This window comes from Diadema antillarum, unplaced genomic scaffold, assembly GCF_040938485.1.
Source record: "Diadema antillarum isolate AM-2024a unplaced genomic scaffold, OU_Dant_1.0 seq00000526_RagTag, whole genome shotgun sequence".
In the NCBI taxonomy this organism is placed as follows: Eukaryota; Metazoa; Echinodermata; class Echinoidea; order Diadematoida; family Diadematidae; genus Diadema; species Diadema antillarum.
Window position 1 is genome coordinate 1,540,105 of NW_027271478.1, and position 22,246 is coordinate 1,562,350.

The 22,246-nt window shown below is 38.4% G+C and overlaps 2 protein-coding genes across 2 annotated transcripts in view; one reads left to right on the forward strand and one right to left on the reverse strand.

Moving 5' to 3' along the window:
* Positions 1–12,720, reverse strand: part of LOC139734436 (tripeptidyl-peptidase 2-like) — a 45,141-nt gene extending 32,421 nt beyond the window's left edge. Inside the window, exons 1-10 of the mRNA XM_071645221.1 lie at positions 12,558–12,720; positions 8,581–8,709; positions 8,007–8,102; positions 7,331–7,563; positions 6,555–6,652; positions 5,992–6,212; positions 5,432–5,508; positions 3,773–3,900; positions 2,441–2,540; positions 944–1,077 (exon numbers count right to left, since the gene is read on the reverse strand). Coding sequence (XP_071501322.1) covers positions 944–1,077; positions 2,441–2,540; positions 3,773–3,900; positions 5,432–5,508; positions 5,992–6,212; positions 6,555–6,652; positions 7,331–7,563; positions 8,007–8,102; positions 8,581–8,709; positions 12,558–12,719 — 1,378 coding nt within the window. The 5' untranslated portion in view covers position 12,720. The remainder of the gene's footprint in view (positions 1–943; positions 1,078–2,440; positions 2,541–3,772; positions 3,901–5,431; positions 5,509–5,991; positions 6,213–6,554; positions 6,653–7,330; positions 7,564–8,006; positions 8,103–8,580; positions 8,710–12,557) is intronic.
* Positions 12,721–13,062: 342 nt separating this feature from the next.
* Positions 13,063–19,670, forward strand: LOC139734421 (uncharacterized). The gene is made up of 6 exons (XM_071645208.1): positions 13,063–13,192; positions 14,330–14,511; positions 15,604–15,849; positions 16,993–17,120; positions 18,350–18,419; positions 19,413–19,670. The coding sequence occupies exons 1-6, from the start codon at positions 13,084–13,086 to the stop codon at positions 19,668–19,670; spliced, it is 993 nt and encodes a 330-aa protein (XP_071501309.1). The 5' UTR covers positions 13,063–13,083.
* Positions 19,671–22,246: the final 2,576 nt, after the last annotated feature.

Consider the following 22,246-nt stretch of genomic DNA (forward strand, 5'->3'; position numbering starts at 1 on the left):
TATTACTAAGGAGAGACAAGAATATGAGGGAAACACCACTAGCCTACATTGCTACTTATACTGAGAGAGAGACACATTATTGTCTCTGATGTATTGGTATCTGAGGTGAGGATCAAGCATTGCAACCATATGTACAGAGACGCCCATCTCTCTTGTTTTGTGGCCATTTTCACAAAATCTCCTGCTTCTCCACTTGAGGTTGAACTTCTCTCACTCTAGCTGTGTAAGATGCATTTCTCCTACCTTAAATTAGACTTTCGCCTGCCCAATTTTACTTGACATGTCAAAAAATATGGCTAAGATAGAACCACAGGCTATCTACAGTACTAGAGCTTCCAGGGCCCTCAAGGGACGTTGTGTGTTACACTTGTATTGTGCCCTTTGCGCTCATACTATTGTGCACATTTTTGTGGGATCAGTCTCTAGTCTTCTTGGGGATCCTGGCAAGAGAATCTCCAGTTTAACCCTTTTCCCACCAGGGGGGCATTTTGGCCCCCCCCCCCCCTCGAGTAAAAAACAAAGAAATACATAAGAAATTAAATAAACAATAAAATACATAAGAAATAATTATGAGGCCGAATTTTTGCTTCAGTATTATTGTTGAGGATATTGAAAAGAATATGCTCACCAAAAATTAGAAGTCTTGGAGCTTTATATTTTTATTTATAGGCAAAAAATATTATTTTTGCATAAATTAGCATAAATTTATATAAAATACATAAATTAAAATTTGAAAAATCTAACTATACAGTCCTGTAGATTACACTGGCCTCTACCTTAGTGCAAATTTTCCCGTGGATCGCACAATCCACGACCGAGATCTGAAGAGGGGGCCAAAAAGGCCCCCCCGGTGGTCTCAAGTCCCTCAAAAAACCCAGTGGGATTAGGGTTAAGAGATGATTGGGTTTGGAGTCTCTATGCCAATGAGCAACCTATCACTCACCTATACTACCGCAGGCATTCGGCGAGGACATGGACGTTCCATTCATGAGCTGGGACCCTCGTAATGTCCAATTCGGTACGGATGTTATAGCGCCCCCTGGAGCACTGATGCTTACACCTAGAGCGCCATCAACCCTGAAAGATGTAGAAAGAAACAGTCAATGCAATGCCTTAGAAAAGTATACCACACACATCTTTGAAAAAAAAAATGCATGAAAAGGTGCAGATTGAATTTAACATACAATTTGATGCTACAGGTTTTATGATGTTAAAGATCCTACATGCTGAACCCCACCCCCCCCCCCCCAAAAAAAAATAAAAAATAAACATTCAACTCAATCTCTATAAGCCAGTTCGGGGTTAACTCATGGGCACATCGGTACAAATGACCTTTCTTCTTAGTCAGTTGATTAGGCACTCCACGAGTTTTCAAGCGAGAGAAGGTATTTCAGCTTACCCGACATAACAATTTATGGAATTCATCAGTCATGTTCAAACAAAGAATGAACTTGCGTAGACCAGGTGACCAGAATGGTTCATCAATTAGCACTTTGGAAAGCATCCATTTCATTATTTTGCATTGAATGTATTAACAATCTTTTTCTATTGATACTGTCAAATACCACTTTTGCTGTCAGGTGGATGTGCTGGCAAGCACCAGTCATAATGATCACTTGAATAATCATTACATCACATATGCTTATCTCAGTGAATAAAAAACCAACATGCTCTGCTGGTACAGATGACCTTTTTCTGCTCATGCTCAAAGTGGAACCCCGAACTGGCTTATACTGAAGGTCTGATATTGTACCAGTATATGAAAATTTGGACAGATATTAAGTCACTTGCATTATTAGAATTTCAATGTATTCCAGCAAAATGGAACAGTATTCAACAGAATCTTCAGTCCAGCACATTTATTTTGGCTTGAGTTGTCTACTAAAACATCACCACTATCATCATCTCTTAAAACTGATGTTACAGATAACTACATATGCAATATAACAGAAGGAAATCCAATTTGCATTTGCTCCTATTCTTCGCAAGAACCACACACAATGACATGTTACATATTTTGAGATGTTGACACGCTTTTTATCAATTTGCACAGCAAAAGAGTAAACCACTGGGGTATACACATGGTGTCTTATCAGGAAACACAGCATGTAACTGACACATGTGGGTATACGTCTGCTTACACTGATGTCATCAATACCATAATTATCACCAACATTATCAGTATTGTCATTGTCTTTTGATGGCAACGTTATCACCACTGCCACTATCAACACCATCATCACCATCACCAAAATCACTATCACTGTTATCAACATCATCATCATCACTGTTGTTACAATAATCATCGTTATCATCATCACCAAAATTACAATCAGTGCCATCATCAACATCCTTATCATTGTTACAAAAATCATCCTCATCATCATCATTGTTACAATAATCATCGTCATCTTCGTGACGACGGAGAATGGAAACTTACGTCGGTCCCCGTGACGACCACGTGTATGGCATCCCTGGAAGCTTCTCCCTGAGTGAGTATTCAGCTGCTGACATTTCAGGTGACACGTAGGCACCCACACCTTCACACCGGGATGAAGAGAGAGAACAGACTTTGTCACTTTAAAGGGTGTGAACATTTCTGGTTGAGGAGAGGATTTAGCTTTTAACGTTTTGTGAGATATTCAGAAACCACTCTATGAGATGTCAAAGAGCATGCAATGCTAAGGGGTATCAAAAGTTTATTTGATGAAAATCGGTTTTGAAATGGCTTAGATATCCAAAAACAAGGTGAAACAAAGAGATCCTAATAAAAGGCATGGCCTGTCGCCTTTTAATATTATCACTTTTTTGGATATCTCAGCCATTTGAAAACCAATTTTCATCAAATAAACGTTGAATCCTTCTTAAAATTACATGCTCTTTCATATTTCATAAGAGGTTTCTCATTATCTCACTTAGGAATGTTCAAAACATGAATCCCCACCTCAACCAGTACTAGACAGTCCCTTTAAAGGGACTATGCAATGCAAATGCATGCTGACTTGAACTGATTCATAATTACAAATATGTGGCAAAAAAGAATATCTAAATATATGTCGTATGTTTTATAATAATATTTCTACTATTTTTCTTCAGATTACTTGGATATGCCCACAAAAAAAACAAACAAAAAAACAAAACTTCAAAACCAAGATTCTGCCACTGCAGCTAGTGACAAGACCTTTCATATTACAAGATTTTGCATGTCTATGTGGGTGCACCAAATGAAATTTGCTTAGTATGAAAGGGCATACATCTTCCCATTTGTGTACATTTCACACAGTAGAATATATTTTCAAACTGTCATTAGATCAATACCAGATGTCACAGCAATGTACCCTTATCAGACATCTTCATCGAGTTCATGGAGAAATTCGAAAATTGGATGATTTGATACTATACTGCACATTGCGAAAGTCTTTGGAATGAACAAGAGAGTTTACAAAGTAAAAGAATACCTTCACACCAGTGGTCATGGTGACCCATCTCATTATCAGCTCAATGAAATATACTCAGTGACTGGTTTATATAAATCAAGCAAAATCTACTGTTTTTCTGGTATAGACATTAACCAATATCCACGATATATTACATAGAATATATAATACAGAATGAATATGGCAACATGAGAGAAACATAAGATTCAAATCATTATTTTTGTGGCATCCATTACCCCCCCCCCCAAAAAAAAAAAACCCCAAAAAACAAACAAACAAACAAACAAACAACAACAACAACAGCAACAATATCTTTTGCCATGTTACAAACTTACCTATAATACTTGAAGTTGTGCCACCAGGACACCCGACTGTGGACAGCGCAGGTCCATTGTTCCCCGCCGAGGAGACGAAAATGATGTTGTGGTTGTTAACCGCTTCTGAGATGATTTCACACACACGGCTGGTCGAGGGGTCGGGAGAGTAAGAAGGGATTCACAGGTCAAATACGCCATTATGGTATAAATTGCACATTTTAGTTAATCAGATATAACAGGGAATGTCAGATCATTTGATTTAAATGAGACAGCACACTACATTTGAAAATTGTGATGCCAGAGGAATTCAAGTATTAAAAAGATTATTTGGGGAGGCTCTGAGAAGTATGTATTAAGACCCCATCCCATCCCTCCCCCCCACCGTACAGTGACACAGTAAAGCTGGAACAAATATTCAAATAAATGCCTTATACTTCACATTTTCCTTCTCTCTAGTGTAAGTAAATGGATGTTCTTGTGTGAGTAATTTTTCGTGCTCGGTCGAGTCACATGAATTTGGCGTGTTTTTTATTCTATTTAGCGGAATCAAGACATTACACAGTGGTACATATTACAGTACTCTCCGTGTAATCGGGTATCGCTTAAACGGGTACTCCGTTTAATTGGGTAGTAATATCAAAATCAGTTCCAATGCACATTAAAATTACCTGATAATCGGGTTGCCTCTCCGCATAAACGGGTAAATAGTTTTCTTCTAATCTTATTTCTACCCACATTTTATCGCAGATACAATTGTATAACACTACAAGAAATCATGAATGTCAAAATTTTCACGACTAATCGCATTCTCTGCTTAATTTGCAATGAAGACCGATCATTTTGGGAGCGATTTACACATGAAAACACATGTACCAGTACCGACATATTGCCACACGTAAACGAACATTACACATGTAGCTGGCGCTCACAATTGCATAGACAGACAGGAGTTGAACACACTTGCGCTCCTCCTTTGCACCACAACAACATTCACAATACGAGAAGTTTGCAACGAAAATCAGGCCATGCACCAGCACCATAATTGTCATTTTCCCCAGTCACTTCTCGAAAAGTAACCCGATGTTCTACGTGACTAGTGCACGCAAAGAGACGTGTGCATTTCGGAAAACGCCTGCGTGTTAGCGAGGAGTCTATAGTCAAATGACAAAATTTTCTGAAGACTTATTTGTCCATAAAACGAGTGTAAATTATTGCTTGTAACTGAGCAAGAATAAGGTATGTACTGAGTATAATGTGCCGTGCAAGCACGCGTGTTAAGCATACGGTGTAGGTTTTTGGTGCAGTGTACGATGCATGTACATACACACTGCGTGTGTCAATTGTGAATTAGAAGTGTTCTTCTGTTAATCGGGTACTCCGCTTAATCGGGTAAGAAATGCTCTGCCCGAGCCTACCCTATTATGCGGAGAGTACTGTACAAGCAAAAATATTTGTGTGCTTTTACCTTTGCGCTAGTTTCTGGTCTTGGGAAATGTGCAAGAATTGTCCACTCTTACAGCAATTCATGAGTCTCCTGAACGCTAGCTACAAAGACAATATCTTCATCACTTTTGCTCTCTATAAGCACAATTGCACATTCAATTTGTATTTACACAAACACGAAGAACTAGCCTGGGATTTGAACCCATAACCCAAAGCACTACTAACTGAGCTTACCCTCCGTTAGGCCAGTGTGCTGCCTCACCATAACTGAAGTTGACCAAATCTACCCTGTGATCTATCACAGCTATCATCTGCACAAAAAGAAAAAGGAAAAAGAAAGAAAATGACTGTTACTGTAACATGCCAATCTTACTGCTATATCAATATGCTTAAAACCAGAAAGTTTGGCAAGATGTGATTTTATCCACAAGAATATACAGTATTACTAATAGCAAACTGAGAGTGGACCTGAAAAAAAATGTAACATCAATAACATTTGCATGACCACTAACAATCAATAGACTGTCATTTCAGTAACACACTAACATTCATGGATATTTTTTCCTTACAGGCTAGTAATGAAACATTTTTATTCACCTGTTGCCTCCCATTTTCTTAAACAGAAATTTATCCTCACATTCGTCAGTTGTTGCTATATAGGGCAAGTCTCTGGCAAAGCTTTGCGATTGTGAAGGGATTCTTTTGTGACCAAAGCATGCACAGAACATGAATTCATAAGAGTTGCTGTTTCTTGCACAAATCTTTCCAGTTTGACAGTGCGATGTTCGACTCACCGCTCTGACCAACGCACTCCCCGTTTCCATGGAGCCGAGACGAGAGTCGCCGATCTTCACGGCCACAATCTGCGCCCCTGGAGCCACACCGTTCTTCTCGGGGTTGTCTGGGAAGTGGGCCGCCGCAATGCCGGCGACATGGGTACCGTGCGAGCCAGAGTTTGTCACTATACTCAGGACGTTCCCATCATCGTAGATGTTGAGGGAGTAATTCAACATATCTGAGAGGATTCAAGCAGTTTGACATTTCAACATTTGTTTTAATAAAAACATGAATGGAGTCAAACGGGGCCCGAGCTTTCGATCCTAGCAGAATCTTCGTCTGAGGTACAATGACAAACAGGCAGGGAAAGCAATCACATAAACAAAATTTCCAGACATTGTACATGAAAGTCAAGATGGGAGTTCATGTCCCACAACTGAGCGAACTCACTCAGACATTTATTTGGAGAACCTAAACCACAGCTAAACTCAGTCTCGCTAGTTCTTGACAGTAAAGATGCCATTCATCACTTAATACTGAATAATCGTCCCTGATGAATTCTAGATCACAGTCCACTCACCCAGTGTACTGAGGGTATCATACTGCTTCTCTTCCTTGTAGCTAGCCATCAGAGTGCAGGAGGCCAGGTCACCGGTGGTGGAGGTGTCGACGGCAGCTCTGTAACCATGAGCAGATGGATGGAAGGAAATAAAAGGGGGGCAAGTGAAATTTAATTGTGCAAATTGGCAACAATACCTCAGTGAGTGTCTGTACAAGTGAATGTGGCTTTCCTTTCAATATGTAAACTTTGGTAAAAATTATGAAACCTTACCTAATAACTTGTTGCTGTGCTTTTCTCTTCTATAGAACGTTTCTTCCCCATTATTGTGGTGCACAAAGTGCTTCACAATGGAGTACTATATTGGTTATTTGAATCACACGTATACCTACAGCATACCATTTTGCCCTGCCTCAGCATTGAAATATGAGGTGTGAGAAGTTTGCTTCCACAATACAAAGTTTACACATTGTACATAGCGTAAATAATGAAAATTAACTAAAACCAAAATACAATTTCAAACAATGATCAGAGAAGAAACATGTAAGGGTCTCAATGAACAATGGACAGTGATAACAATGAGAACAATTTTGTGCTTTCTTATCAAAGTGAAAGGGAAATAATGAGTTCTATAGTGACCACATGCAACTTCTCAAATGTGTTTGCTGGTTAGATAGTTAGTTAGTCAGTTGGTTAGTTGGTTAGTTAGTTAGTTAGTTAGTTAGTCAGTTAGTTAGTTAGTTCATTAGTTAGTTAGTTAGTTAGCTAATTAGTTTGTTTGATCAAGACATTTCTACCTCCAAGTCTGGCCATCATGGAAGACCACGCAGTCGTAGACCGGCCCGGGGTCGGAATACTTCTTGTCAGCACTGTTCAGGACTTCCAGAAGGGCAACCAGGTTGTCTCGTTCTAGCTTGTCCTCCTGCTTGCTGACATTTGGGTGGGCGGAGTCAAACGCTTCCAGCTGACGCGTTGCCTCGGCGATAGCCGGTTTGTGGTAGGTGTCCCACAGCTTCTCTTTTCTGTCTCTCTGTAAAGCAACCATTGACAATAGAAAAATAAATACAAGAATGAGTGACATGACACTTAAGTTTCTTCTGCAGACATTACTACATGACTTGCCTAGAATTAGTAGTCTGTGGTATTAATGCATGTGTCATATAGAGGTGATTTTTTTTCCATGCCTTCATTACTATTTTTCAATTTAAATATCAATATGTGTCAATATTTCACAATTCAATCTGCTTCAAAAAACAAACAAGCAAACAAATACTTATGTAGAGACTGGATAGAAAATTAACTGGAAAGGGAACAGAAAAAAAGAAATCAGTGTCCATGGAGTATACTACTTATGAAACTTAAAAAAAAAACACACACACACAACAGATTTTTTTGTTTGTTTTTTGTACTACATGTATCACTTTTATCAAAGTGTCTGGAACATGAAAATTGTCCTTAGTAGGAGAATCTTACCTGAACTCTTTCCTTGAGCCCTTTTGGATAAAGTTCATATGCATTTTTCACACCGATATGATACTTCCCACTAGGATTCTGCCAAGATGAGGGGATCTGAATGCACAGAAAAATGCAGATGTACAAAACTTCTGTGACATGTGTTCTACCATAAAGTCATACAAAAATAAAAATCATATACATTGTAAAAACACATAAATGCAAACAACACTAATTTAGTAGAACATTCGAGTTAAATTTCTGAAAAGAGCCTGTGACCTGAAAAGAACACTATAATAACAAAGACAAGGCTAATGATACTAGAATTAAATCCACAGTACAATTTCTATTTAATGCAAATATTTTATCAAAACATTAAGCCTCAAACCACATGATGACATCACTAAATCTAAACCCCCCTCAATAAAACACCCCCCAAGAAACAACAACAAAAATCAAATTTCTAAAGTCAGACAAATACAAGAGTGATACAGTGATTACGCCTAACACGGTGTTGACCTCAAAGACAAAATGAGCCTACAGTCTGTAGAGCTTTCACAGACAGTGGTTGATTTTGTGGGATATCGCATTTTACCTTCAGTTTTCTGCCTGTCAGACCATTTATCTCTCCATCTCTCACTTCTACAACCGTCGAGGTTATCACGTCACCGCTGCCGGTAGCATCGATGATGTCCACTACTTTAGGAAGACCTTCAGTCGTCGTCTGTCGATGCAAGATAATCCAAAGTCAAAATGAGAATTAACAAAACATACCTATATCTAAAATTGAGAAGGGAAGGATAGTTTCCCTATAAGGCCAAGTGAAAAAAGAAAGTAGTTTCTCGTCCGGGTTTTTTGAGCAAGGCGATGAGGGAGGTCCTTACTATTTGATATCTTACTATTTTTTCTAGGATTGTCAAAATGAAAGTAATATGTGTTTCTCGTCCGGTAATTCTGAGAAAGGTAACGAGAGAGGGCTTTACTATTTTCTATATCCAATTTATGAAATGAAATATCACTCTGGTAGCTGTGTTATGAGAGACCACGTCCCAAGTGTATGTCTTGCCTGCACTCTGTGCATTTTCAAATAAATAGATATATTACGTACCATACTTGAAATGAAACTTCATGCATGCAAAAATACATAACGCTTTTTCTTTCCACTACAGATGTCAAGGGAAAATGACCATCTTAATACTGGTATTTAGAGTTGTAATGCCATGGCATTTCTGATACCAGTGTACTTGCAATTCTGATGTATTGTGCTATTAATTGAAACAGGTATAAAATATTCTATCAACAAAAAAGTATGACTGAAATAAATTCCACGATATTCAAAACACTGCTTTATTTATCATTAGTGTAGGATTTGTGACTTTTTGTGTCCACACAGCTGGTACACGTGTATGTATCTGCATCTCTTCACAGCACAATTGTAGCACATTCAAATGGAAACTGCATGGCTGGTACAATTGCAGATGGATGTCAAAATGATACTGATATGGCATTATAGCATTGAACATTTAAAGATGTTTCTTCATGTTCTAAAAAGACATTTGATAATCACTCATCATTTTGGAAGATGAATGATTCTATCACACTACAGGTGATGTACGACTCACGACCGTGTCCGTGAATTTACATCGTAAAGAAAAGTATCCCGCAGAAATACGAGACAAACCAGAATCCGTAGAAAAGTTATTTATTTAGTAGATACACCTATTTAATAATTCTACATTTGCTGGAAACGCGCATTCATTTTCTCTTCAAAATAGAACAATACATCGCCGTCAGATGCAACGTTACAGAGCAAAGTGTTTGGGCCTCTACACATTCGAATGTGTTCATGCGTGCGTACGCGTGCAGACAGCTGACTGACCAGGGGGATGGGGACCCTGATAGCTAGCTACAGACACGCACACGCGGCCGGCACGGCCACTGCACTGGCACCGTACCTTCCAACACTGCACACACATGCACATAGTCACAATGACATGAAAATGTATACATACAAACTCGATACAATCCTCACAAGCATTTGTACAGTACAATTCATCCGCTTAAAATATGAGAAACGGGGAAAAATACGAACAATGCGCGAAATATGCGTGGAATATCAGCGATTGTTCGCAAAAAATGTTACCGCTATCGCGTTCACGACGTACCGAGTGCGCTGTACATCACAGCCCAGGCCCGCGCGCCCATCCAACTACAGTTCCACTGCTTTGTGGGTCATTCCTTCTTGCCGAGCTCGCAGTGTGAAATGCATGCGTTATTACCAAAGACTATCTTTGGTTATTACACACGCACTACAGAAGCTCCAGCTAAGTAGAGGACGCAAGGCGTAGAAATTAGAAATGACACCACGATTGGTAGGTGAATTGTCGATTTTATTTTTTCGGCGGCCGAAAAAATAGTAAATATCAAAAAAGTCGATGCGGCAACTGAAAATCGATGCGGGCGGGGAGCGGGCTGGGACGAGAATTATGAATTTCTTGGTATTTTCAGCGCCATTTTGAAAATAGTAAATAGTAAAAAAATCGATGCGGCGGCCAAAATCGATGCGCGCGAGGACGAGAAACTGGTTTCTTTTTTTACTTGGCCTAAAGTGTTCAATTTAAGAATCCTGCAAACCAACACAAAACTAACAAGAGTCTTCCGAAAGACTTTCAGACTTTTGCAATTGAGCACCTATAAATTGGTTATACTTGGTGCAGAGTTACAGAATTTATAGTGATTTGAATAAGGAATAAGGCAGCTTTCAAAATTCATGGCAAATTACAATGAACGAGGATGATGACAGCAGCTTCACATAAGAATGCCTGATTGGGTGCTCAAGGAGGCAGAATGGAGGCTGATTAATAATTTTTTTTTTCATATTTTTCATTAGAATCAAAGCACAATTATGATAATAAAACATTTAATAAAATTATGTAACTATGTAAGCTACACAGATAATTAAAATTTACAGTTACTATTTACTAATTTGGTCTAAACTTACTGTAAAAAAAGTAGATATTTTTGCGCGACTAATTTTCGCACTCGGCCGGGTAAGAAGAGTTTCGCATGTTTTTTTATAATTCCGCAGAATCAAGACATCAACTACTGGAACATATGGCAAGCAAAAATATTCGCGTGCTTTTGTTTTCGCGCTAGTTACTGGTTGTGCGAATTGCGCAAAAATTTCAACACCGCGAAAATTTCCACTTTTACAATAGAAATACTAGAACTAACGTTAGAAGTGTCTACTGACAGCTCTCAGTAATGACTTTGAAAATATAAAGTTGTTCATATTTTACATTTAAAGGCACGAATATTATTATGTAATTTTGGTTTTGTGAAATTACAATTCTATCTAGAATTCAGAAACTAACCATTAGAGTGATCTAAAAATTAGAAGAATCTAACACTAACAGTTAGAAATCCTATAATCCACTCCAGAATGTTATGTTGTGGAAATATCTTTCAACTTCAAAAAAGTGAGCTCGTCCGAGTCGTGAGTTCACTTAGCCATGGTCTCAATTTACAAACTTGACCGAAAGATCGGTCTGTATCTGTCCGTCGGGGAATGTTCCGCGGAGACTGCGTCTGGCTTCACGGATCCCCTCCGTATACAGACCGAAGTCAATGATTGCGGCTCCTGTGTGGAGCAGTCGCGCACAGATCAAACGTTACGATAAACCAAATTTCAGACAGCTTTTTTACATTCAAACAAGTATGACATGACATGACACATTATGCAGCAATATTTGGGATAAATTTCTCACATTGTGCAATCGAAATACTCACATAACCTCGGTTATAATGCAGAAATTTTATCGATATCGCAACATCGCCGTTCGCGAGCAGTAAGTCGCCATTTTGAATCTGTAACAATTGCTAAGCCAATCACATGCGAGGTACGTGTTTTAGTAAAACAAACACGTAGAAACTACCTCGCATGTGATTGGCTAATAGATTCATAGTGTATGTTTCTGCAGTTTGAATGTGACGACGCGACAGGCTGTGTTTTACGTTGAAAATTCTCCTAAAATGTTGGATTATTCATTAATCTGGTGAGTGTAACGTATTCATAAAAAAATAAATTCACCATACAAGCTTAAATTTGCCGACCTAGGGCCGTGAATTAGACGCAATCGAGAAGGGTGAGGTACCTCACCCAATTTTCCATAGAGACAGTGGTTAAGAACATCCACACAGCAATGGGTACTGCAACCTTCCGTCTGTCTACGGGGGACAGCGTTAATGGCAAAATATAAAAGAGTCCTCCGGACAGACGGATCTTTCTGTCTATTTACAAACTAGCAACTCAAACTGACCAGTTACAATTGAGTTAGTTTAGTCAATTCAGATTATTGTCAGGTCAGGTAAGACAGAGAGTTTACAGAATCCAAATAACATCTTCCACAATTTTACGACGGTTGTGTGACACCCGTGATGATGCATGATGCCGGATGCCGATCGTGGCCGTGGATGTCCGAATCCTAGATTCCTGTTGCTTCATGCAATATGTGGGACTACGAGTGATGAGGCTAGGAAAGCGAATTAACAACCCTGACGACCAATACATACCTGAAGACCCGGTGCGCCTGGATCGACTCCGGTATCCAAAATTGCGATTGTTACCCCTCTTCCATCATACTCTGGATATTTGGTGAGGAAAGCGGTAGCACCAGTCTCATTCTTTGGCAATAAACCGGCAACTGGGAAATTCTTGTCGATGTGAGACGCCATTTTTTAGCCGGTGACACCCAAAGATGTAGGTCAAAGGTCTTACACGGTCTTGGCATATTTTGCATATTTTGGAATGAATATTCATGTTGCCAGGGATTTCCCACGCGCACAGCTCGCTTGTGTGTATGGTCTCTGTACACATACGTACACTGTGCGTTGTGGGTGTATGCATGATGCATGCATGCACAGTGGATGGAGTGCAAGCACGCAGTGTAGTGTGTCATGTTGTTATCGTAAAGCTAGCGACTCGCTCGTAAACTCAATCCGAAGGACGGACATGTTCTCTCCGAACTTTTATACACAAGCAATCAAAAACAAAGTAAGCTTTTTACATGGTAAATATCAATAACAATCTTAGGACATCATGTCTACGAGGTCGTGCAGAAGAAAACAAAATTCTACAGAATTACTCGAGCGTATGCTTGAGAGATCAACGCTCACAACTCAGCGGATCGCGCATAAAAACGTTGAAGGTAAGAAATCTGCAGTCGAGTGCTCCCCGCCGCCCGGGCCGCGCCGGTGATCACCGAGCAGCCGAGGCTCGGTGGGATGCCGAAAGTGTGGCGTGGAATACAGCAAAGTATGAAAAAAGTAACAGCATTATTAAGTAGTATTATGAGCCTGTCACAATTTAAAACTTGTGAAAGCCGAGCATATCGTTATTGAAATTGGACGAGACACTCTTTTCAGACAAGCAGATCTTTGCTGTCATCACGAAAATAAATAAATTTAGATTACATGTTGGCTGAAATGAAACCGCTAAACATTTTTACAAATGAATAGAGTGGTGTCAGTGGTGATGAGTACACTGTATTTACTCTTATAATTATAGGACTTGATCACTGACACTCTTTTTGGTGATTGATATTGATGTTCCTCAGTAGTCATTATTAAGTATTCGAAAGAGGGTTCTAAAACCTCATAATGATTATTTAATCAGTTAGATTCCCTATATATTAATGATTTCTTCTAGGAATCAATTAACCTGATTTCAAAACAGACCTTTGGCTTTGGTGGTTTTACCCAAGACTGCAAATTTAGCATTTAATAACGTTACATGAATTTAGAGAATGAATAATGTTGTTTCTATGTATAATGTAGTCTGGGTTGATCTGTTGGGGATTTCGTTTTGTTGAAAGTTAAAGGGAAGTGAAACCCATATATATTTTGTGGATTTTTTTTAGTTAATTCAGCGATATTAGTAGAACACATTGGTGAAGTTTAAGGAAAATCAGACAATACATGAGTTATGAATGTTTAAATTTTCATTGCCGCCATCGCTGGATGAGAAGACAACAACAGTTAAAGATATCACTGCTGGACAATGATACCCTCGTCTAGTTGTTACTGACATACATGTATGTTGAAGGTCATATTATTCCCCCTGCTTTCTGAAAGAGATAAGTCAAGTGCTGTTTCATTATGCTAGAAAGGTAAAAGTGAAAATACATTGAATTCTTTGGACGGTCTTCTACTAAGTTCTAGTTGCAGAGAGACTTTTTAAAGGCAACATCAATTTTTTTTTTTTCAAACATGATTTATTCCTAATTGTGACTTTCAATGTGACCCACATGCTCCCTCATATTCCATGCACTAAATTCGAACTGTAGATGTTGGAGAGGCGGCGTACTTCCGAGCCCACGAGGCCTGGAGGCTAGACAAGGAGGAGTCTGTCAGACGAGCCATCGAGGAGACGGAGGCGAGAGCGGCCCGCATCCTGAAGGAATCCCTGGAGCGGGCTCATCGGGAGGCGGAGGAGGAGAAGAGGAGAGCCCTGGAGGAAGCTAGACGGGTAGGGAGCGTGATGATGTCATTTTCTCTGGGTCCCCGTCTTCGATCCTCAGCCCATCCTAAAAACTCTCCCCTAAATGAAGAAGTCAAGTTGTTGTTGTTGTTGTTGTTTCCTCTACTTGTATGGAACATCAAGCCTCTTTAATAGTGGAATTCCTACCTAGGTTCCTGTCAATAAATCAGTCTTTAGCACTAAGAAAAGACTACATTTCATGAAAATAACTCATGTAGTACGTGTTTTGCCCTACCCCAAAAGAATATTTCAACTACATCCTGGTGCCGGCGAACATTTGGTGATACTGTATTGGGTTTTCATTAAGTTTTTGGTACACAACAAAACAAACCATTCTGTAGTGCTTTTTCATTCTCATTGAGAAATTTAAACAGTTGCTTGTTCTGTAACTTTAGCAAGAAGTGTCAGTGTGTTTCAAAAGGATATACTGTAAAAGTGGAAATGTTCATGTGAGGGATTTTTCGCGTTCAGTCGGTTAAAATTAATTGCACGTTTTTAATTCTACAGAATCAAAATATTATTTAGTGTTACATATGACACAAGCTTGATATAACAAGCAAAAATTATTTGTACTTTTATTTTCACAATATTTTTATGTCATGTGAAATGAGCAAAAATTAAATTTTTACAGGTTCTCTGTCTGGCTGAGTTCTCAGTGACAGTGCCTTGTTTTGTGAGGTACCTGGGGCATTCACAAGCTGTGTTTGAAATCAAGCTGTAAAATGAAGACCGATTCTGAAGGTGCAGGATTCTGATTAGCTAAGGTTTTGAAATTGGTTGCTCTGTACAGTAATGCTTGACTTGAATCACAACTTTTCACACAGCAGAGCCCTGGACAAACTGATGTCCAGAGCAGTGTGAATTTGCTCTCAGTTGGAGAGTGGCAGTTCAGATGGAGAAAAAAGACAAAACAAAACTAATTGTGCCAAATTTGTTAGATGCCATTTGTGACTTTGGCTCGAACAAGCAGACATTTGTTCTTAGCCCAAGCTCTCAACCACAGCAACAAGACTCCTCCTCACCATGTATGTTAGATGCAGATGAATAGATACAACTGAAAATTAAACTCAATCTTCACAGATCGCTGAAGAAACGGCGGCGAGGGTCAAAGCGGCAAGAGACCAGATGGAGGAGGAGCGCATCGCCAAGCTGACGTGGGCCTTCCAGAAGGAGAAGGAGGAGGCGCTACGGCAACAGTGGGAGGAGTGTGAGCGCATCAAGAAGAAGGCGGTGGAAGATGCCATTGAGCAGACGACCATCAAACTCCGCAAGCAGTTCCTGGTTGCCAAGGAATTTGCTGTCGCGAGAGCACTGAAGATAGCAAGGGTAGATATTTCTGTCCCTATGTTTTTCTTTCAGGATGATATAGAGTATACACACATTGTGTAATGTGTTTTCAGTTTGATTTGGGAATCTCAAGTTGATTAGTATGTGTGATACTTTTGAGTGAGATATTGTTCAGTAGTTCATAGGACAAATGACATACACATTTTTGTATTGTCAAATTTATTGCGATGATACATTTCACACTGTCTATTAAAGTTAGAAACCAGTCTGTAAATCAGCAAGTATTAATCGTCCTATAAAGCATATGTTCAATTTAAATTCTGAGTAAATATACTTGCCACCTCTGTGAGAATAATTGGACATGACTGAAAAGAGAAAAATGCTCATCAAGGAAATGATCAGACACTCTGCTCCATGCACACACTGTTTTAAAGGAGACCTCCACATGATTTTTAGATTTTTGCATTTGAACATCTACAAATTGGTCATACTGGGTACAGAGTTTCAGAATTTTAAGTGATTTGGATGAGTAATTTTTTTTTTCTTCAAAATTTATAACAAATCACAGTGAACAGGGATGATGACATAGCAGCTTCACAGCTTCACATAAGAATGCATAATTGGACGCTTAAGAAATTAGAACAAATAAAGAAAGCATGCATGAATTCTACACAGGTGGACTTGTAAGCGAGTGGTATTGTAATGGATTACATTACTACATAACTGGAATATGTGACCCTCTATGTCATTATCCTTGTTCAGTGTATTATGTTGTTGTTTTTTTCAGAGTATTGGTTTGTATTTGCTCAAGGACCACAATAAATTCCACAAATCTATATATGGCACTATCAATTTATATACTTCTGTATGAGCTGTTATTTTCGTGATTGTTTAATATTTGCGAATTCCACAAATCGCTGTTGGACCGCGAATTTAGAAACATGCAAGAATATCTCAAACTGACAGGCATTAGTGCACTTACGATAGTGTCGGTGTCAAAATCGTGAAAATAGCTTCTCGCAAAAATGTCTTTGACCTCCTCATTCGCGAAAATATTTGTATACGAAAATAACAGCTTACACCGTACATGATGCTACACAATTTGAAATTATATATATTGTCTTAAATACCCCTTTAACCAGGTTTTATTTTCATTTTTTGTATTCCTTGTCATTGCTGCAGTTTCACTTTGCTTATCGCTTGAAGAAGGCTATAGAGGAAACGAAGGCAGAGTGTGAGAGGAAGGCGGCGGAGGAGACAGCCAGGGTTGCCAAGTTACACAGAGAAGAATGCATGAGGCTGAACAAAGTGTGAGTGGTTGCCGTATGTCAGATGTCAATATATTTTTTTCAGCTGAGGACCAGATGGGCACTATTGCATTCTACAATTTGAGCCTAAGAGTACACGTAACATTCACTATTTTAATGAAGTGAAAAGTTTACTTGATCAAAAGTGTGTAGATTTATAAGCATTGTTCTAAATGTCCGGTAAAATAGTGCCCTTGAGGTTTTGATTTGTAACATTTTACTGAAAATGAAGATAATGTAATATTGACAGCCCCCCCCCCCCCAAAAAAAAAAAAGAAAAAAAGAAAAAAAAAAACAACCAACAATGCCCTACTGGTTCTCAACCGACGTCATACAGGATACGGGGGAATCATTTTTTCCTGGAGTAGTTACCTTGCCATTTGACATTGGGATTTCTGGTTGTGAAGCAGTCATTATTTTCTCTTTCAAAGTGACTGAGATAACATTGACATGAAGTGCGTGGCATATAATATATCCAATTCCACTTTCACATTTGATTGATGTCAAATCAGGTTTGGGCAAAAATGTATGTCCCATGAATGAGAAGGATCTATTTGTAACTTTTTCTGTACAGTACTGAAATTCTCTGACATACTCTAACACAGTTTAAACAACACCTTTAGTCAGAAAGATTACAATACATACAGTGCACTCCCGTTATAACGAAATGCTCGGGACCGCCAGTTTTCTTTTGTTATAACGAAATTTCGTTTTAACCGAACAAATACAATATATAACAAAAACAAGGAAACCACGCATATATCATATTCTGTTTGTTGAATACTCATCTTACACTGTGCAGCTATGTGAAACGGGATGGTACACTGTACCTTTTAAATTTCGTTTGGATATTACATTAAAGAGAGCATAAAATTGACGGAAACTGTGCGTGACACACGGAGCGAACACATCGTGATGTGAAGCGTTCGCCCATGCTTGTTCCGCTATACAATTATACGTATTTTCGAAAGCCATCCGCATTTCATTATAACGGAGCACATTTCTTTTGTTTTTCTTTGTCCGTGGGGCTCGGAAAAGACTTTGTTATAATGAAAATTTCGCTATAACCGTGTTCGTTGTAAGCGAATTTTGTACCATAGACATTAATGGCGATCATTTTGGGACCAGAAGTTTTACTTCGTTATAACGAAATTTTGTTATAACTGTGTTCGTTGTAGCGGGAGTGCACTGTATTGCCATTCTTTTTTTTTTCTTTTTTTTTGTATCGACAGTATCCATGAGACTAATCGAGAGCTGAGGGATGAGATGCAGGCAAGAGACTGGGTACAGACTGACTTCAAGGTAAGCTTGTCTCCGTCTCCTAGATATTTCGTATTCACTGGCTCTCCTGCTCTACTGTATAAGCAGTAATTTTTGTGAATTAGGAGGTCATGGACATATTTGCCAGATGTTTTCGCAAATTGACATGGAGGCTATCACAAGTGCACTATTACCCTAGCGCTTGTCGACATTTTCGCGTATTGTCAAATTCGCGGTCCAACAGTGATTCGCGAAATTCGCAAAAATTAAACCCCTGCAAAAATAACAGCTTATACAGTGTTTATGGTGTCACTGATAAATGTCAGTGGACATACAATCCATCATTGGAGAATTGGCAAAGTGTCGGCAGAGACAAATAATCGATGTCTTATAACTTGGGCTGACATCACAACGTCCAACTTGTCTATTGAAGGAAAGAGAGGATGTTGTCAAATCAGTGTCAAACTAGGCAGACAAATTGCTTTCATGTATTTCTTTATGAATATATCATTTAAAAAAAAAAGAAAAATGTAGAATGCTTCATTGGAGATTCTTTCCTGTGATTCCTCATCATTTGTTGATCACCTGAAGTAATTGCTTGGTTATGTTTGCCTGTGAAGTATCTTATATCTTGGGCTGAAATGATAACATCCAGCTAGTTGATTGAAGAATAGAAAGTTGGGCATTGAGTCAATGCCAAAGCAACAGACAAGGTAGTTTTTATGTATTTATGTGTGAATAAGTACCATTTGACAATAGGACTACTGTAGAACCAGAAAAATTCGCAAATTGGAGCTGGTGACATAGAAATTTTGTGCATTGCTGCTGGCATTCAATGCATTGTGTAGAAATAGCCTTTTGTATGCTTTTTACTTTTGAAAATCCTGGCTCCTTGCGAAATTTGCGTAAGTTTCTTGCATGCAAACATTTCTGGCTCTACAGTAGTACGGGCTGCCTCATTAAAGATTCTTTTGCCCATTGTGTTTTAATCACCTGAAATTATCGCTTGGTTTCCTTTTGAAACCCCCACCCTAGGACATCCAAAGAGACTACCAGCGGTTCCTGGACTACACAGATGGCAAGTATCACTCGGACTACATGCTGAGGCTACGGAAGCATGGACTGAAGTTTGACGCCAACGCCGAGCAGATCGACGACGAGGCGTGGGTCGACATCTTCCCGCTCCCCACCATCATGCACCGCTACGCTCGCCGGTCGATGGTCGCGCCACACGACGTCACGAGGGAGATGCGATTTGCACCCTTGAAGGCGAAGGAGGCTGCCGATGGTTGATGCTCTTCAGTGTCTTGCACTTTGTTCTCTACAAGATACTCAGGATTGATAAGGGCTTCCTGTGAAAAGCTGTTATATATCTACCAGTGTCAGCATGGCATCGAGGAGATTTCTGAACTATACTTAACATCCAGATGTTTGCATTCCGCTACTGTGTAAGCTGTTATTTTCGCGAATGAAGAGATCAAAGACATTTTTTCAAGATGTTGTTTTTGCGAATCAACAAGAGGCTATAGTAAGTGCACTATCACTTTAGTGTATGGCAAGATTTTCTCATGTTGTTAAATTCATGGTCCGTCAGGAATTCACAAAATTCACAAAAATTAAATTCTTACGAAAGTAATAGCTTATACAGTATATCTGGTATCCGCTATATATTCAGCTCATGAGAGTTGGAAGAACTGCATATGATCATCAAACTGTTCATAGGAGAATTTCAGCTACAGGACTCGTGGCAAACAGCAGGATAAACTGGTGGACAACTGGGAGGAGTGCAGTGGACAGAAACATATGTCGGACTGATACTACAACGCAGGTCATCTTAATCAGGATGAAAAAAAAAAGTTTAGTTAATTGTTGATGAGCTTTGATTTTGTTATGTTTTAGCTAGATATTCTTTTTTTTTTGGGGGGGGGGGAGGGTAGAGCTGCTTAGATCTTCTGTTCAAAATCTTTGAGTGTGGAAAACATGAAGTAAATATGAATAAATGGATAAATAAATAAAGTAGTAAAAATATGTAGGCATTTTCATTTAATTTTTCCCTTCAATTTTTTTTTCTTTCAAGATCAAACAAGCTTTCTGTAGGAGAAAGAAATGACATTTGCATATGAATATCGTAGATAGATTTTTCATGTTTTATCTACCTCATGATTGTCTTGATTGTTTTGTACCTCTTCAAAATATTATATTCTGTCCATACATAATATTGCTTTTTATAAAATCCTTTTATCGTCTGAAGGTGTATGTTGATGAGATCATACACTGCTGCAAAGTGGGACAAAGATGAACAAAGAGGAAGCAAGATATAAAATGATAAACCAAAACTTTTGTGATGAAGGTCAAAGGAAAAATTGTCAAGCTGGTTAATTACTGATGGGTTTTGTTTTGTAGATTGGAAGATATGAAGTGAGTTTGAATAAATAGATGAATAGATATATTAGTTCATCTTAGTCACTGAATTGAGAGACAATTCATTACATTTATTTGATAATGCATTTACAGGTTAAAAAGAGAGCTTTTTTTTTTTTCTTTTACTGTAGCAATGGATCTGTAGTCTACGTACAAGTCTGAATTGTTATATGTTCTACTGTATCTCTATGGACATTTTCAGTATATTCAAAGTTGGAAATAGTGCAATATAGTATTACCTTGGTTATGTGTTTGGGCGGGAATGAAGGTTAATTTTGTAAATGTCAAATTGTAATATTTCATCGTTTTTAAGTAGTTTGACAGGATTCAGGCTGTTTTAAAGGGAGTTTGACAAAGACCACTAACTGTTACTGGACAATTTATTGAGGAAGATGGGTCAGGGGTCAGCATGGATACTTACGGTTGAATGATCAAATTTGTATTTTAGTGTGTGAATGTCCCAAACCAATCATATATACTCTTCTCTAGAAAAAAATCTACTCAATATCATCCTTCTGTATATTCATTTATGATGCTTCCATTCTTACAATGCTCTAAACTATATATATTTTTTTCTAATTTTAGAAGAAAATGGCAACATATCATATGCGTACCTGAACTGTAATAATGAATTCAGTCTGGGGAAGTACATACATTTTATCTGTCTTCCTTGAATGCAAATTTCATGGTATCAACGAGCAATAACATTTTGAAAAGCAAAGGTTTCTTGAAACCTACAACTCAAAAAAAGTTGATGTAAATAAAGTATTTGTAGTACTGTCACTTCACATTGTGGTGCTGGTATCTGCCTAAGTGTGTTTACTAATTTGGTTTGCTACCCGAGAACGTATGCAAACATATTCACACATACACTGTAAGTATACATGTTTGCATATTTTGTATGTATGTATGTATGTATGTATGTATGTATGTTTTCATTTCATTTATTTCCACAACTTGCACAACTGGCTAAAAACAAAGAATGAACAATACAGGACAACATGTCAATCATATGCAATACAGGGTGTGGAGGTAGAAGCAAAGGCCATTGACCTGTCAAGGCTTCTCCCTAGTAAACAGTAACAATTATGACACAATACAAAAAAAAAGAACAAAACAAATCAAAACAAATCAAAACAAGACAAAATGAAAACTACTGATATATACATATATTAGCATAAAGGGAATTATTACAGGAAAGCGTTATTGTACGTATATGATTTTACAACATATTCTTTATATTTTCTCTTAAATGCAGATATAGAGACACACTGCTTGATATTATTTGGGAGACTGTTCCACATCTTAGGGCCAATATATATTATTGTGGATCGTGAGAACTCATACTTGAAATTGGACAATCTATAATCTTCCCCCCGTCTTGTACGATATCTACTTACTTCATTATTCTTTACAAAATCAAAATCATAAAAACATGGCAACATATT

Excerpts from the sequence above, each read along its gene's own strand:
- LOC139734421 (XM_071645208.1), top strand. The coding sequence starts at position 13,084 with ATGTCTACGAGGTCGTGCAGAAGAAAACAAAATTCTACAGAATTACTC. Across the intron at positions 13,193-14,329 it reads CGCGCATAAAAACGTTGAAG|ATGTTGGAGAGGCGGCGTAC; the intron begins GTAAGAAATCTG and ends TTCGAACTGTAG. Across the intron at positions 15,850-16,992 it reads GAGCACTGAAGATAGCAAGG|TTTCACTTTGCTTATCGCTT; the intron begins GTAGATATTTCT and ends TCATTGCTGCAG.